This window comes from Ursus americanus, chromosome 24, assembly GCF_024610735.1.
Source record: "Ursus americanus isolate L20-20 chromosome 24, mUrsAme1.1.p, whole genome shotgun sequence".
NCBI classification, from domain to species: domain Eukaryota; kingdom Metazoa; phylum Chordata; class Mammalia; order Carnivora; family Ursidae; genus Ursus; species Ursus americanus.
The window spans coordinates 22699406-22715879 of NC_142150.1; the positions used below are offsets into that span (position 1 = coordinate 22699406).

General features: G+C 37.9%; 1 protein-coding gene across 1 annotated transcript in view; it reads left to right on the top strand.

The window, feature by feature from the left end:
• IFTAP (intraflagellar transport associated protein) overlaps positions 1 to 16474 on the top strand; it is a 56077-nt gene that overhangs the window by 8376 nt on the left and 31227 nt on the right. The window contains 1 exon segment of the mRNA XM_087854754.1: positions 8063 to 8218. Within this exon segment, the coding sequence (XP_087710880.1) occupies positions 8086 to 8218 (133 nt within the window). The 5' untranslated portion in view covers positions 8063 to 8085.

Below are 16474 nucleotides of genomic sequence, written 5' to 3' on the forward strand. Positions count from 1 at the left end.
TAGTTGGGTTTGTCTACACCTGCTCCTAACTAGCTACGTGGATTTTGCTTTAAAGCAAGCTTTCTGGTGTTGTACAAGTGCTGTGCACTGTGCAGGTGGCTGACAGGCTCAGAAAGCTGGAGAGGGGGAATAACTTTAATTAAGAGCGGATGCCTTTGTGTTACAGTTGTTCCACAGTAGAGAAAACACAAGCATTAATAGGACATTGCATCCCATGTGAAGGTGGGATTACAATTAAGCTAAAAAATCTCTTATGATTGAAATATTATTGCATGATTATAGAGCTATAAAGTTGATTCAGGAACTCTACTGTCTCTACTGGATTCACAGCTTTATTAGGGTCCTTGAAAAAAAAAAGTTCAATGAAAGACTTAACTGTTATCATTCATAACTCACTGATGTAGTTGATTACATTTCTGAAGATAGGAGATCAGTTTTGAATGTGGTTGAAGGACGTGTATTGAACATTTTTCTTGATAAATGTATTAGTCTAGAGTTAATGCACTCGGAGCTTTATTAGGGGGTGAAGATAGGGTATTTACTTGTGATCATCCGTAACTTGAACTTTTTCTACAAAGGGAATAAACAAAAAGGGTAATGAAAAAAAAGTCTGATTTCCAAAATAGTAGATTTTCTGAAATTTGTCTTATGGGTAAATCCTTCAGATTCCATGTCCACTGGCAATCTAGTGTTTAAAAAACAATAGGGAGTGAGTGGGGAGAGGAAGTTTGAATGCTTAACTGTTTGCATTTTTCTTTGTTTAATGGATTAATAACTATGCAATTGAAAACAGTCTAATAGTTGACCTGCCTCGGTGAGTCAATGCAGACATTTCTGGATTGACTTAAACAGCTTGAAGGAAGAGTATATTTTGGGGAAATAAAATTGATTTTATACAATCTGCTGATGAACAGCAAGGCTTAATGAATGATAGCCTCAAGAAACCTCATTACAGTAGCTTGGATGGCTGAGCTGGGAAGGGCAGCAAATTTTTCAAGAGGAAAGTTTCTGCTTAAACATGTAATTTTATAGATTAGTGTTATTCCCATTCCCCCAGAGCTTTCTGCAGGGGGGAAAACAATCAACATGCATGAGTTCCAGCATTCTTGGTACACTTTTAGTGATAATTTTCTTTTCTTAAATCTTTTTTGCCCTAATTGGCTTAGCCTTCTTCTCCTGCTCCTCTTCCCCCCTGCTTCTAAATTTTGAACTTCAAAATAATTACAGATCACCGGATAGACTTACGTAAAGTTGCAAAAAAAAAAATGTATAAGGAGATTTTATGCACCCTTTTCCAGGCTTTTGCAGTGTTAACATCTTGTGTATCTGTAGTACAATATAAAAATCAGGAAACTGATATTGGTGCAATCCACAGAACATATTCAGATTTCACCCATTACATATACACTAATGTGTGTGTGTGTGTGTGTGTGTGTGTGTTTATAGTTCAACTATATCATGCGTGTAGCCTTGTATAACCACCACCACAGTTTAGATACTCAGCTGTACCACCGCTATAAGACTCGTGGTACCCTATTTATATCCGCATCCACCCTTCCTCCATCCCTAATCCCAGCAACCATTAGTCTGTTCTCCATCTTTATAATTATGTTGTTTCATGAATGTTACATAAATGGAATCATGCAGTATGTATGTAGCTTTTCGAGATTGACTTTTTTCACTGAGCACAGTTTCTTTGATGTTCATCCAAGTTGTTACATAAATTAATAGTTCTTTTTTATTGCTGAGTAGTATTCCATGGTATGAATGTACCAGGGTTTGCTTAACTATTCGCCCAAAACTACTTTTGGGTAGTTTCCTGTTTTTGGCTGTTATGAATAAAGCTGCTATGAACATTCATATACAAGTTCTTGCATGAGAATAAGACTTTATTTCTCTGGGATAAATACCCAAGAGTGAAATTGTTAGTTTCTATGGTAAGTCCATTTTTAGTTTTGAAAGAAACTGCCAAATTATTGTCCAGAGTGGCTGAATCATAGCAATGTATGAGTTATCCAGTTTTAATGCATCCTTGCCAGCATTTCATGTTCTCACGATTTTTCTGGTGATTTTTCTCACACATTCTGAGGCGTGTATAGTGATAGCTCATTGTGGTTTTAATTTATATTTTTTTAATGGCTAATGATATTGAATATCTTTTCATGAGATTATTTGTCATTTATATATCCTCTTTGGTAAAATATCTGTGGATATTTTTAGGTTTTTTATTTGGATTTTTCTTTCATATTGGGTTTTGAGAGTTCTTTAAATGTTTTATGTGCTAGTCCTGTGTTGTATTTGTAATTTATAAACATTTTCTCCCAGTCTATGATTTCTCTTTTCCTCTTCTTAACAAGATCTTAAGAAGATCTTAGAAAGATCTTCTTAACAAAATCCTTCACAGAATAAAGTTTTTAATTTTGATGTGGTTTAACTTATCACTTTTTTTCTTATAGAGCATGCTTTTGTTATCAAGCCTATGAACTCTTTGCCTAGTCCTATGTCTTAAAGATTATATATTTTTTCGTGTTTCTTTTATAAAATCCACTATTTTGCCTTGAGATGTTTTTATTGTTCCTACTAACTATTACAGCCTTCATTTGAAAATACTTTCACTCCATTCCATATTGCTCTAATTTAAAAATAATCACCACGTGGGTCATCAGAGTCATTTCTGTTCCAAAGATGGAGTCCTGTATAGAATGCATAGATTATAATCCTCTTTAGGAAAGGAGCTAGATCTGTTTCTGTTAAGGCAGCTTTTGTGGTATCTGTGTTCATGGTAAGCATGTACTTAGCCCACATTTTTTATTAGATGCAGTTTTTAGAATGGGTATCTCCTTTTACTCTTTTCCTCACGGTGAGATTTTGTCAAGGAAAAAAATATAGCTGAGACAGGCCTACTACTAAAACCTTCACATGGATGACAGTACAGCTTCTGTCATTGTTAAGTTATGTAGTTAATAGTAAACCCCAAGCTTTTCCCAACTTCAAGTGTTTCCTTTAAAATTCACTGCAGAAATGATCCGTGAGAGACTATGGACTCTGGGAAACAAACTGAGGGCTTCAGAGGGGAGGGGGATGGGGGAATGGGATAGGCTGGTGATGGGTATTAAGGAGGGCATGTATTGCATGGTGCACTGGGTGTTATATGCGAGTAATGAATCATGGAACTTTACATCAAAAACTAAGGATGTACTGTATGGTGACTAACATAATATAATAAAAAATCATTATTAAAAAAAGAGAAGTGTACCTAGAGGAGGTGTTTTTTTGTTATTTTTTTGTTGTTTGTTTCAGAGAGGGAAGGGAGGGGGGGAGAGGAAGAGGGGAGGGACAGAAGGAGAAGGAGAGAGAGAATCTTAAGCAGGGCTCAATCTGACAACCCTGAGATCATGACCTGAGCCGAAATCAAGAGTCGGACACTTAACTGACTGAGCCACCCAGGTACCCTGGGGAAGTCTTTATATAGAGGTCTAGATGCTTATGCCATCAACATTTTGGTGACAATGAAGAATTCTGTGACTTAAGTGTTAGGAAAGGTTCACTGGGAGAAGTTTACAACTTGAAGTGCAGCGTATTCTTTGATACTAGAATTGTATGTTTTTATCTCATCCTGATAAAACACAGTAGAGGAGTTACCGTGCACACACACACACACACACACACACACACACACACACACGCTTTGCCTTGCTTTGCCTTGCTTTGCCTCAAGGTGTTTTGTATGTTATGGGGTACAGAGTGTAGCTGGGGGCCTGGGTATACCCATCTGGGTGAGATTGTTGCCTTTTCCTTAATTTCCTGCTGATTTCGTGTGTGCCTTGAAATTCATAGTCAAAAGCACGTCATTACTACTTTTGACATGAGAGCCACATTACTGTTCCTCATCAATAGTCATTACTTAACAAAAACCCTCCCTAAAGTTTCTTTCCCAGATTTATTTATTTATTCTCTATCGCTGGACTAGATGACCTTCAGCTTTCTCTCAACCCTGAGAATCTGTGACAATTTCAGTCATTGGATTTCTTTCTCTCTTTTTAATATGATCTAAAAGACATGAAAAATACTAGAGTATGCAAAATAGATGTAGTTCAGTCAAGGAAGAGGAAATTAGTTTATACTGGGTCTCTTCTGTCACATAAATAAATCTGTACACTTGCCATGTAATTTGGTCTCTTGGAGATTTGCCCATTTTCCAAAATATAAAAGGAGACCCATCCTGTGAAGTACCAAGGTTGCTGGTTTCATTTCCGTAGGCAAGGTGAATTCTTTTGATAATATTCCATCCTACCATTCAGCACAGCAGGAGATTCTTGTTGAGCAGAACTATGAAAAATTGAGAAAGTGGATTTTGACAGCCTCTGCACAACTCTTTAAAAATCTGTTATTTATTATTTTAGAATATCAGCAGTAAACCTCACAGTTTAAAAGAGACAACCCTATTTTTACCAACACACAACTCTCTGTGCTGTTAAAAAGCAGGTTACACACTTTGAGAGGAGACTAGCTCATGGCAACTTGTTTCTGAAGATTTAACCACTCTTGCCTCTGAAAGTTGCTTTTTGTTTAGGGAGTTGCATTAAGCAGAGATCTGAAGATAAACATCAAAGATGTGCTAAATCCATGGTGAGAATTCCACATGCCGTATTTCATAATAATGTCCTTTCAGAGAGCACAGAAACCTAACTGGTTCGGGTGGTTGTTAGTTTCATTATTCAGTGGTAGAAAGTAGGACTCCAGGAAGGTTATGTGATTTTTCTCTCCATCTCTCAGTGACTGGAGAGGAAGAGAACCAAGCCTGTGGTCTTCCTGTGAAATTTAATAGTCCCAGCAGAGCAAAACATCCTCCCTGTTTTTCCTTCTAGCTGCTGTGATTGTGAAAGTGTTGTGTGTGATTTACTGGTCAATATTCCTACACATTTACTTAGCGTCACAATGTGTTCTGGGTCTTTCATGCAGAGCTCTAAGCCTTAAAACGTAAAAATCAAACCAAAACAACCCTGTTATGGGCAAGTGTCTCTGTCTCCCTTTTTTTTTCTTTTAGAAAAAATACTTCATGATAAAAACACAAATATACATGAATGGCAACTGAAAAAGCATTGCTTCCTTCTAGAAAACCACTAGGATTTGCATAAACCACTTCACTGTCTGGTAAATGATTATCTGCTCTGTCAGTCCCTAGGGACTTTTAGCATTAGGTTATTTGTATTTTTATAGATAAGGAAAGTTCTGAATTTGCAGGTGGGTATTTGTTAAACTCTTCAAATAATGACAGTTTATGAAACTGGATTTTCCAAAAGTCTTAAAAAAGTCAATAAAAAACATTTCCTCTCCTGTATGATGATAACCACATAAATAAAATTAAAGGCCTTGAAGGAGTTTGAATGTGTGCTGTGCATAGCCTGTTAATTATTTCCCTTTAGTAGAACTGGGATGTGTTCAGGCTAAAACCTCAAAAAATACCACTTCGAGAATTGGAAAGGAAGTTTAAAAGAATTTCTATTATCACTTTTAAAGCATCCACAAGGAGACATTTAAAGCAATTTAAAACACAACCTGGCTGCTTCTGTTTGGTATTTTGCTCGCTGAAGTAGATTGCCCAAGATGGTTTGAGGAAGAGATTGATGTCATTCAGTGTTGGAATTTTGCTGGGGTCCAATTCTGGAAAAGCAGATTGACATTAACATTCTTGTAATTAAGTACATGTCCTGACAGTGAAATAATAGCCACCTTCGAATTTATTTATTATTTTTTATCTAGCAACTGCAGCATAATGTATTAAACTTCGGCTTGCTGAAGCCTGGCAGTGTTACAGGTAAATTTGCATAAACTCTAACTGATGCTTTTTCCTGTATTTAATTTTCAGGTACAAATAGTTTGAAACAGTTTCTTTCATTTTGAGTTCATCTACAGCGACACTGAAAACTTTCATTTTATTTCCATTTTATTTTTTGTGGTTTTTGGTCTTCTACAACACCATGTTTTTATCTAGGGGTGTAAAGCATGAGGGCTTATCTTGTTTATCTTCAGGTGACATCAGTGTCTTCAGAGTCAGAGGGGTCACAGTCAAAGCACGTCTTTGTGTAGGCAAAGGACAGAGTACCAAGGCTGATCTGTTACCATCACGATCATCATGGCTGACATTTCTGAGGGGCCATGTGTGCCCATTTGATCCTCATAGCAATCCTGTGACGTGTGTGTAGATTTCACAGTTCCTTATTGAAAACCCTTAGGGTCAGATGTGTTTCAGAATTCAGAATTTTTTGGAGTTTAGAAAGGTAATCAGGGATAATACCACATATGACACAAAATCTCCAGTGGGGTCTGGGAAAGCACCTCAGAAGCAAGCCCGTTAACATTTCTTCAGGGAAACATATGAGTAGTCACACTGAGTAGAATAAATAAAAGCCATAAATACTTCCATGTTAATTCAGATCAGGTCTTGCCCCCCAGTGACGTTGGGCATCATCTTATGAAAACATTTTTGTGTCTTTCCGAACTTTTGGTAAATACCAAATAGATAAAGTTAATAACAGGTAACAAAATTTTACTCTTGTTTTGGAAAAATAGAAGAAGCTTGGTGCTTTCTTTTCCTGCTGTACAGTATTCGAGAACCCCCTCCTTTTTATAATCCCCTATGAATTATACTGACTACGTAGGCAGTAATTACTCTTCAGCTTTCTGTAGATGGTAAATTTCTCAAAGCCATGCAAGAAGGATATTTCATACAGAATGAGTGGAATTTAACAAGGTGAAATATCACAAGGAAAAACAAAGTTCAAGCTGCAAGGATGGAGGCATTGTGTCTTAGCTGACAGGCATTTAGCAGTATGTTAAATGAACTGACAATGTGAAGAGGCTACCAGCAATGTGAATGCACTGCAGCTACATAGCGGAGGTGCAATATTTAGAATGTGAGAGTTAGCCCAGTCTCACTGGATCCAGACCATATCTGGGGTCTTGGCTTCATTTTTGGATGGGATAATTTAAAGGGAGATGCGGGCAGTATGAAATCATTTCCAGGTGAATTGAGCAGGAGGATGGAAACACTTGAAGCTATGTCATGTAAGACACAGGTGAGATAATTGGGCAAGTTTAGTTGAAAGTTTTGCCAGCTTCTAGCAGTATTTGACTACGGTACCTGCTCAAATGAATAATTTTAGCTTCATATCGATTGGCTGCCAGCTGTATGCCACATCCTAAGCTGTTAAACGTTCAGGATACAAGGTGAAAAGACAGGGGCCCTGCCTTTCATGGGCTTTGTGTCTAATAGGACATGGAAGTGTACACAGCTATTTCCAATACAATACGATAAGTGGAACAGTAGCCACAGTACAAAGGCAGCACAGAGAAATTATGATTAGCTCTCTGTGGTGATGGGAGATAAAAGGCTAAAGCCTTCAGAGAGAAACTGAATTCTGAGCTGGGTTTTGGAAAAGAAATTTAAGCGAGTAAGATAAAATTGAGAAGGGACAGCATAGGCTCGTTCAAATATTTGGAAAGATGTCCTGTATTAGTAGGATTGACATGATTCAGTATGATCTCAGGGGCTCAGGGACCAGTTGGGGAAATGCACAGGGAGAGAGATTTAAAAGAGGTCTTTGATAGAGCTATCCAAAGGTTTCTTTGGACTGTTTGGAGTTCCTAGTCCCTGGATGTGTTGAAGCACAGACAAGTCAATTGTTGGGCAGCAATAGTACAATAGTACACGGTGGGGGCTGAGTGTCATGCAGTGGATAGAGTGAAAAGCATAGTGGGTGTGGATTCTAGGATCCAGCTCTAGAACCCGTTACTTCTACCTACTGGCTCTGTGACCTGAGCTCGGATTGTTACGAAGTTAACATTAGCGTTCTCAGAATAGCACTTGATACGCAGTAAGTGCTAAATAAGTAGCTAATAAATAGTAGCTATTATCGTTGTCATTGGATGGGTGGTTGACATACTCTTTGAAGTCCATCTCACCTTGAAAGACTTTGAATTTCTGCAGATTTCTACAGCATTTTCAAAGAGGCTGGTACTGCACAAATCTCTCTAGCTCATGTTTTTCTTTTTCTCCTAGATAAAGTGGCCTCGTGAATAGGAATGCCTGCCCAGATATCAGAATTGGACATCATGGATGAAGATCAATTAATTGAAGAAGTCTTGGATAAGTTTGTTAATTGCCATGAACAAACGTATGAAGAATTTCTGAGCACTTTTACTCATCTTTCAAAAGGTAAAATGAAGTAAACTTTCTACAGCAGTAGAGATAAAGAATTTTATTATAATTTTATGTCTTTGCTGCCTTTTCAGAAAGACTGTGCAATAAGCATCCATTCATTTCTTTTGATAAGCTAATCAGGTGTTCGAGACCTATGCATGTAAATACCAACATTTTTATACAACCAGGAGTTGTATTATGGAGTCAGAACCATTGCATTTGAGAATTAAAAGGGACCTGAGAAATCATTTTGTATAATTCCTTTATTTTTGAAGAAATGTAACTGCAAAGAGTGGAGGTTTTTTAAAGCGTATTTAAAACTTTAAAGAAATAAAGCATAGTGTAGGCTGTAGAGTTTCACCGTATCCATTTGAATCCTGGCATTCCTTCTTGCTGGGTATGTGACCTTGGGGGAGGGGCTTGAGTAAAGGGGGGTAATAATAGTACCTTAAAGGTTGATGAGGGTTAATTGAGTTAATCCAAGTCAAACTCTGAGCATAGTGGCTAACACATAAATACTTAATGGATGCTAGATATTGTGTTGTTGTCCTTGATATGACGATGATGCTAGAATTTCTGTAGAATGGAAACAAACCTTTAGATGGGAGATGATTAACTGAAGCCTAAGGCCCATGTTGTGTGTTTCATTGTGTGTCTTGTGTTTTTTCAATTGAGCCAACATTGAAAAGTTGGGAAATTTTACGTAAAAATATCGACTCGCGGTTTTATTTTGTTTTGTTTTGTTTTTTCCGATTAAGAGAGAAGACCTGTTACCTCTTATTTCCCTGATGGCAATAGCAGCTTGAGCTTGGGAACCCTTGTCCTGTGAGCCCCCTGTTTATCACACCCTCTGGCACTCACACATTCTAAAAATGTGTATATACACCTTGCCTGCTTCATTGACCCAAGTGGCACCTGTAGGCATTTGAGTTTGTTCTGGGTTCTGCTTCAAATGGCCTGCTACTGGCTTGCTCTCAGTTTGGTCCTTTGTGGGTCATTGATCCACATTTGTGAGGCAGTTGGTTCTCCACCTTACTGCACTTTGGACTCACTGGAGGGTATTTTAGAGCATGGTGATTCTGGGGCCCCCTCTGAATCTTAGGTGGGGCCCAGAAATCCGTATTTTGTAAAAATTTCTCTGGTGATTCAAATATGTACCCGATTGAGAACAGGGAGTTTCAGAATCTCCTGGGGTGATGACATTTTCAAGATACTTGACTTGATGACTTCAAGTCATGATTCATGTGTCCTTAACAAATGTGTAAGAAGGGTATTTACAATGAAGAAAAGGAAAAGTGATTCTACCCTGTTTCTTTTGCAAGACAGTTGGAATATCGATATTTGTTTTGTTTACAATTTAAACTGTGGACTATGTTTTTGTTTACACTTAATGGAAAAATTAGGAAATAGCTAGTTTACTTTGGGGCTGTGAATGATCTGTTTTGACAGGATATGTGGATCAGGGGTGCCTGGGTGGCTCAGTCGTTAAGCGTCTGCCTTCAGCTCAGGGCGTGATCCTGGCGTTATGGGATCGAGCCCCACGTCAGGCTTCTCCACTGGGAGCTTGCTTTTTCCTCTCCCACTCCCCCTGCTTGTGTTCCCTCTCTCACTGGCTGTCTCTCTCTCTGTCAAATAAATAAATAAAATCTTTTAAAAAAAAAAAGGATATGTGGATCAAATTAATCTTGATTAATGACCAAATCATCTTTTGGCCTATGGACTTGGGTTTGGGAAGATGTTTGCTCTCTCTGAGCCTAATGATTTTGTTCCATGCTCTCTGTACCTAACAGAGCAGTGTGAATGGTTGGGGTGGAGTTTTGGAAGCAAGACTAAAACTAGCAGGATTAATACATTCTGAATGCCAATGGCATTTTGATAATCCATATTATTTTGGAAATTACTTGTAAAGCTGACTTTATGTTCATACTCTGAAAAAGTAAGAACTTCTTGCAAGCACTTGAATATTTTAAAGAGGTTATAATGTTTTTGTTTTGAGGGTAAGGGGTATATTCTGTTTTCAGATTGCCGTAAGGTCATCACATGCTGAGAAACTGTTGCAGATGTGGTGACTTCATTGCGAGTTCAGTTTTGGGCCCCAAATTGAGCTGAAATAGATGATGCAAGTCACATAAACTGCATCTCCAAGCACACCCTTTTTTTTCTCCCTCCTTTCAAAATATCCCCAGGCGCCAGTTCACATTATAAACTAATGACCTGAAAAACTTCCTCTTAAAGCGCAAAGAATTGTGAGTGCAAAAATGTGTCTTAAATCAGTAAGCGTCCTTGTCCCCCCTGAAACATTTAAGTACCTTCTGAAAAATCAAACAGCACTTAGGGACAGCCTAGGAGTCGAGTGATAGCCCGCAGAATTGGTCGAAGTAAATGTGGTTAGTTCTGTTTTAAGGAAGACATGAAAGCTGTTTCTTGAAACTTTCCCCCTTCTTTCCAGCCCTTCATCTGTCTTGGTGTGCTCGGTTATTTCGCTGATGTATAGAATCCTCTCTCCGTGAAAATGGTTATCACCACACACGCTCACGTACATTTCTTAAGTTTGGTTTCTCAAGTCTATTACGATTTCCCCTGATTGACTGTTCTATTTATTTTTATAATAGTTATATGCCAGAATGCTTATAGGATTCATTTTCTTTCCAGGAGTGTTAAAAGGGTCAGTAATCCTATTAAAAATATTTCCCCGGAAAAAATTAAACTATAGCCTGATTGAAAGAAATTCACATTACTGCTTCAGACTGTTGGAAAATCATTGGAAGCTGTAAATATTGTAGCAAATTCTTGCTCCAGTACATTGATGTTGATCATGTTTTGAAGGTTTTTTTTTTTTTAAAAGCAACTCTGGTTTTTTAAACCATGATACATACTTGATAATAAATACAGTGTTCTATCAAAATGTTTAAAGAGACACATTAGTTATTTGTTTTAAACAGTATATAATTGTATATTGATGTATTGAATTCTCAGTAGTGTCATCAGTTCAAGAGAGTAAGACCCAAGTCATAAGATCTGTATTAGAAAATCAGTGTGCAGATTTTAGTTTTATGCATTATTGGTGAAGATATTATTATATTATTGATATTATTGTGAGTAAAGATAAGAGGCTAAGTTTCAGTCTTTGGCATCTCAGTTTCTTTGTGAAGGTGATTAATTTATAGGTCTTTCTAAACTATCCGTCTAAAGGAAAAATGTGCTTTTCCCTCCTTGTCTGACATATTTCTATCATTTGCTTAAGTTATAAAAACACAGATGTGAAAACGTATTTGATTTTCTGTTAATGCATTTATTCATTTATTCATTCATTAATTCTGTGTCTCCTAATGGTCTATGTATTGTTTTAGGCACTGAGGATCCAAAAATATAGTTTGTGTTTTCAAGCACTCATATTCGAGGAGGAAAGATAAATAAGTAGACAAAAAAATTATACTAGTGTGATAAGTACCATAATGGAGAAAAGCACAGAGTTCTGTGAGAGCTCATGGGGGGGCCATAGAGCCCCTACTTGGGTGGGGAGCGCAGTATAATCCACCCGTTGGAGAGGGTGCCCGTGGTGAGTCTGTGGTAACCACTGAATCAAAACTTGCCTTGAGTCCTAAGATATAAATAAAATAAAATAAAATAAAATAAAATAAAATAAAATAAAATAAAGTAAAATAGAGTGCAGGAAGTTTTGACAGATAAGAGCCAAATTGAAAGATTTAAAAATGCCTCCATTGTTGATTGTCCTTTGGATCATGTTTCCATTTGTTTTAGTACTAATATACCTGTTCTTTAAATAATGTATGGTGGAGGTGGAGAGGTAGCCTTGTTTTAGTAAGAGTGAGAGTTATTTCTAATTTCCTTCCACACCAAGGTTACCACGCGATCTGATTTGGGAGCCATCTGCTCCCATTTTTTAGAGTGTTAATTACTACTCACCTTGCGGTCACACAGAAATTATATATTTAAGAAGCCAGTGACTTAGAAATGGACGTTCAATCTTTTCAAGTCCATTTTGTTACATATAGTAGAAACTTCAGGGGGGGAGTTTACAGTAATTACATCCAATTCTCAATCTTTCTCTCTCTCTTTCTCTCTCTCTCTCTCTCACACACACACACACACACACATACACACACACACACACACACTCTTATTTTTCTGATTTTGTTCTTCAGGCTACATGATTAATTTTCATTAAAGTTACCCACTTTACCAACTGTTTAACTTAAAATATTTTGGAAATTGAAATGAATCTACTGTGATTTTATGATTAACTGTTAAATAAGTCTTTGTTTTTCATTCTCTCCTTTTAATCTTAAATCACGTAGGATCCAGTTTCTAAGTGATTCTTCTGGTTTCTGTATTACCACATAACAGCTTTCTGTGCACTGCTATATTTATCTACTTTAACCTGTTTTCTTATGTCTAGATCAAAGATTTTGTTTCTGATTTTGATGTGTGATTTCGTTTCTAGTTCTCTTTATGCTATTCTCATTTCGCTTGCAATACTTTGTGCTTTTAGCGTTTTATTATTCTTTCAATAAATCTTTGAAAAAAATCCCATCAACTCAACCTTCCTCTCCCTTTATACTTGTTAATATAAGAATTAAATTCTCCCTGAGGTAGAACATTCAGGAAAAATGGCCAATGCCTGTGGCTTTATAAACTGGTGGTGGTCTGGCCTTTGATTGTTCCAAACTCTTAGAGTTTCAAAACCTCTAAATAGGTTTTGGTTTTTCTTAGATTTTAGTAATCTTCTGAGATTACTCTAATCACGAGAGAGCTTAATCCATATTTTCTACTTTATTCACATTTAGTTCTTTAAGGAGCTATGCCAACCCTCTATCATCATTGCAAATTTCAGGAATGTGCAGTTACCATATGATGTGATCATTAGGTCCACCTGTCTAATATGGAGCTTCTAGCCCATGTGGCTGTCAGTTGAGTACTTGAAATGTGGCTAGTGCTGCCCGCTGAGTTTTAAATTTCATTTAATTTTAATTTGTTTAAGCTTAAATAAAAATATTGCTACTCAGTTCAGTTATTGGAAAACTTAAATGTATTTGGGACAGCTTGGCTATGTGAATCAACTTTTTCAAATGTAAATTTTATGAGATGTAGAGTAGTTCCCTACCACCCATCTGTGGTTTCACTTTCCGTGGGTTCAGTTACCTGTGGTCAACCAGGATGTGGAAGCAGATAGTCCTCCTTCTGAATTATCATCGGGTCATAGTAGCCCAATGCTACACCACAGTTCCTGCCTCATTCACATCACTCCATCTCTTCCAGTAGGCTTTTTATCATCTTGTATCATCACAAGAAGAAAAAGGGTGAATACGGTATAAGATTTTGATAGAGAGACCACATTCACAGAACTTTTATTATAGTATGTTGTTATAATTATTCCACTTTATTATTAGCTGTTGTTAAAATCTTACTGTACCTAATTTATAAATCAAACTTTATTGTAGGTATGTATGTACTAGAAAAAACCAGTATAGATAGGGCTTGGTACTGTCTGCAGTTTCAGGCATCCACTGAAGGTCTTGGAACAAATTCCTTGTGGAAGAGGGAGTGACTACTACAAATACAGATCAAATACTTCTTTTTTTTTTTTTTTAAAGATTTTATTTATTTATTCGACAGAGATAGAGACAGCCAGCGAGAGAGGGAACACAAGCAGGGGGAGTGGGAGAGGAAGAAGCAGGCTCATAGCAGAGGAGCCTGATGTGGGGCTCGATCCCATAACGCCGGGATCACGCCCTGAGCCGAAGGCAGACGCTTAACCGCTGTGCCACCCAGGCGCCCCCAGATCAAATACTTCTGATGAAAAATTCATATCTGAATTGAGATACGGTATTAATGCAAAATATGCCCAGGGTTTTGAAGACCTAGTATGAAAACAGAATGTAAAATATCTCAATAATATTTTTATTTTAACTACATTTGAAATGACAATTTTTGGAAAATTGGCTTAAGTAAAATACATTATTAAAATTAACTTCACTTTCTAAAACTTTTAAAAATGTGGTTGCCTGAAAATTTAAAATCACATCTGTGGCTTATGTTATATTTCTCCTGGGCAGCACTGCTATAGATCAGTAATTCTTAAACTGGGCTGAATATCAGAAAAAACTTTTGTACTGTCAAACTTGTGTAAGACTAGGGGCACCTAGGTGGCTCAGTCGGTTAAGCATCTGCCTTTGGCTCAGGTCAGGATCCCAGAGTCCTGGGAGCAAGTCCGACATCAGGCTCCTTACCCAGCAAGGAGGCTGCTTTTCTCTCTGCTACCCACCCCCAACTTGTGCTCTCTCTCTCTCTAGCATGCTCTCTCTCTCAAATAAATAAATAAAATCTTAAAACAAAACAACACTTGTGTAAGACTAAAAATTTCCAGACACTATCCTGGGCTTATTAGATGAGAGGCTCTATGCTGAAGGGGGTCTAGGAATTTTTACATTCATAAGGCTCTTAACTAATAATTTGGCTGTACCACTAATTTTGAGAACCAGGGGAGAAATAATTGGAGTTAGGGAGCCCAGCAAGGAACCTGAGCAGAAATATGCCTGGGGGGGTATGGACCAGGGCTGGAGAGGGGGACACGGAAAGCAGGGAAGGCTAATGAGACCCTGACGGCACTTGGCAACCAGTGAGTGACAGAGGATTAGGGAGAAAGAGTCAAAGATGAGTCACACATGTCTTGCCCGGGAGAGGCCGAGGCCCACAGAGGCCGAGGGACTTGTTCAAAGGTACACAGTTCTCGTTTCAGGAGGCTTTTGTTTCTTTCCTTAGTGAGCGTCTGTTCTGTCAAGAGCTTAGGATCCTGGGCTGGGATTTGCTTTATGCTTCCAGACTGATAAGTTTTGAGTTGTCAGTTCAGCCAAAGGAATATCACTGCTGGTACTTGACAAGTTCTAGAAAATGTAATTAAAAACGAAAGTAGTGACAGCGCATAAAACAACACACTTCCGAAGTTGACATATCATTTTGGTCCCCAAAGCTATTTTGAGTTGGAACGTCAGAAAAACACATCTTTAAACTTCCATAGGGGTACAGAGAGTCTTTTCCCAATCTGAAGGATGCCTTTAAGACCTACTGTAGAAAAATACCGCAGAGAAAAAAGTAGAGAAAGCAGCTGGCCCTCTTACCAATCTCAGAGCAGGAAAGGAATTTCAGTGGAGCATAAAAACAGCTTTCTCTCATAAAAGAAAACACCACAACAAAAAATAATCCTTGCTGTGTAGCCTTTTGCGGTTGTTTTCAGTGGAGTATTAGACAGAGACCAGCGGGCTTAACATTGTTTTGATACCCTTGCAACTGGCAGATTGCCTGCCAGAGGGGAAGCTGGAAACGAACGGCCCGGCTTTCTGCTTCCAGGTGGCATACACGCCACATTTTCTGCGCAGTTGTTGTCAGTCACTTTAATTCCCTACTGAATATTGAGTGGTGTTTTTAGTTCACAGGCCATTTGCAGTGTCTTTCTGTTTCTCCTTTTTTTTTTTTTTTTTTTCCGTTAGCCACACTGAGAAAAAAAAAGGCAGCTTGGAAGGCACGTTTGCAAATGTGAGTGTAACAGTGAAGTGCATGCACAGTGGAAAACAGCCCAGCAAATAGCAGTAACCTTCCTTGGACTTAAGACATAGGCCATTGGAATGTAAACCTCAAGAGAAAGTAGTAGGAGGCATCCTAGGAGGACCGGCTAATGAAAGCAACCGGGCCATTAAAAACCCCCACTCATTAGTCTGGCAGCCCAAGGGGGAGAATAAGGAAGCCCTGTCAAAGCTTTTCACTGACTCTTTTTTTTTTTTGGTATTGCTGAAAAGATTAAAAAAAGAAAAAAGTTCATGGTTTTATATTGATTTAATATCGTCTTTCTATCAGTAGCCGTATGTATGTGACTTCTTTGTCAAAACACAGTACCAAATATCACCTAGAAGGCTGAAGGAGGGAAAAGTGTTGAGCAAAGTGAAATCATTTGTAGCAGAGCCTGATGGAAGAAACTGCCCCAGAAGCAGTCCCCTCTTCTTTCTCTTTGGGGGAACATCTGTAAACTGTAATTAAGCAATTTTCATTTGTTTCTCTATTCCTTTTGTCATCACTAAATCACTACATTTAGGGAACAAATTGACAAATTAGGAAACACAGAAAACTGCTGGTTCAGTGGTGGAAGGAAATTTCCCCCCTCAGATTATGATGCATTTTGAATTGATTAAGCTATTTTGTTTTAGATATATTAGTGTAAATGTTCAGCTGCGGTTATTACAATTCATAGTCTACCCA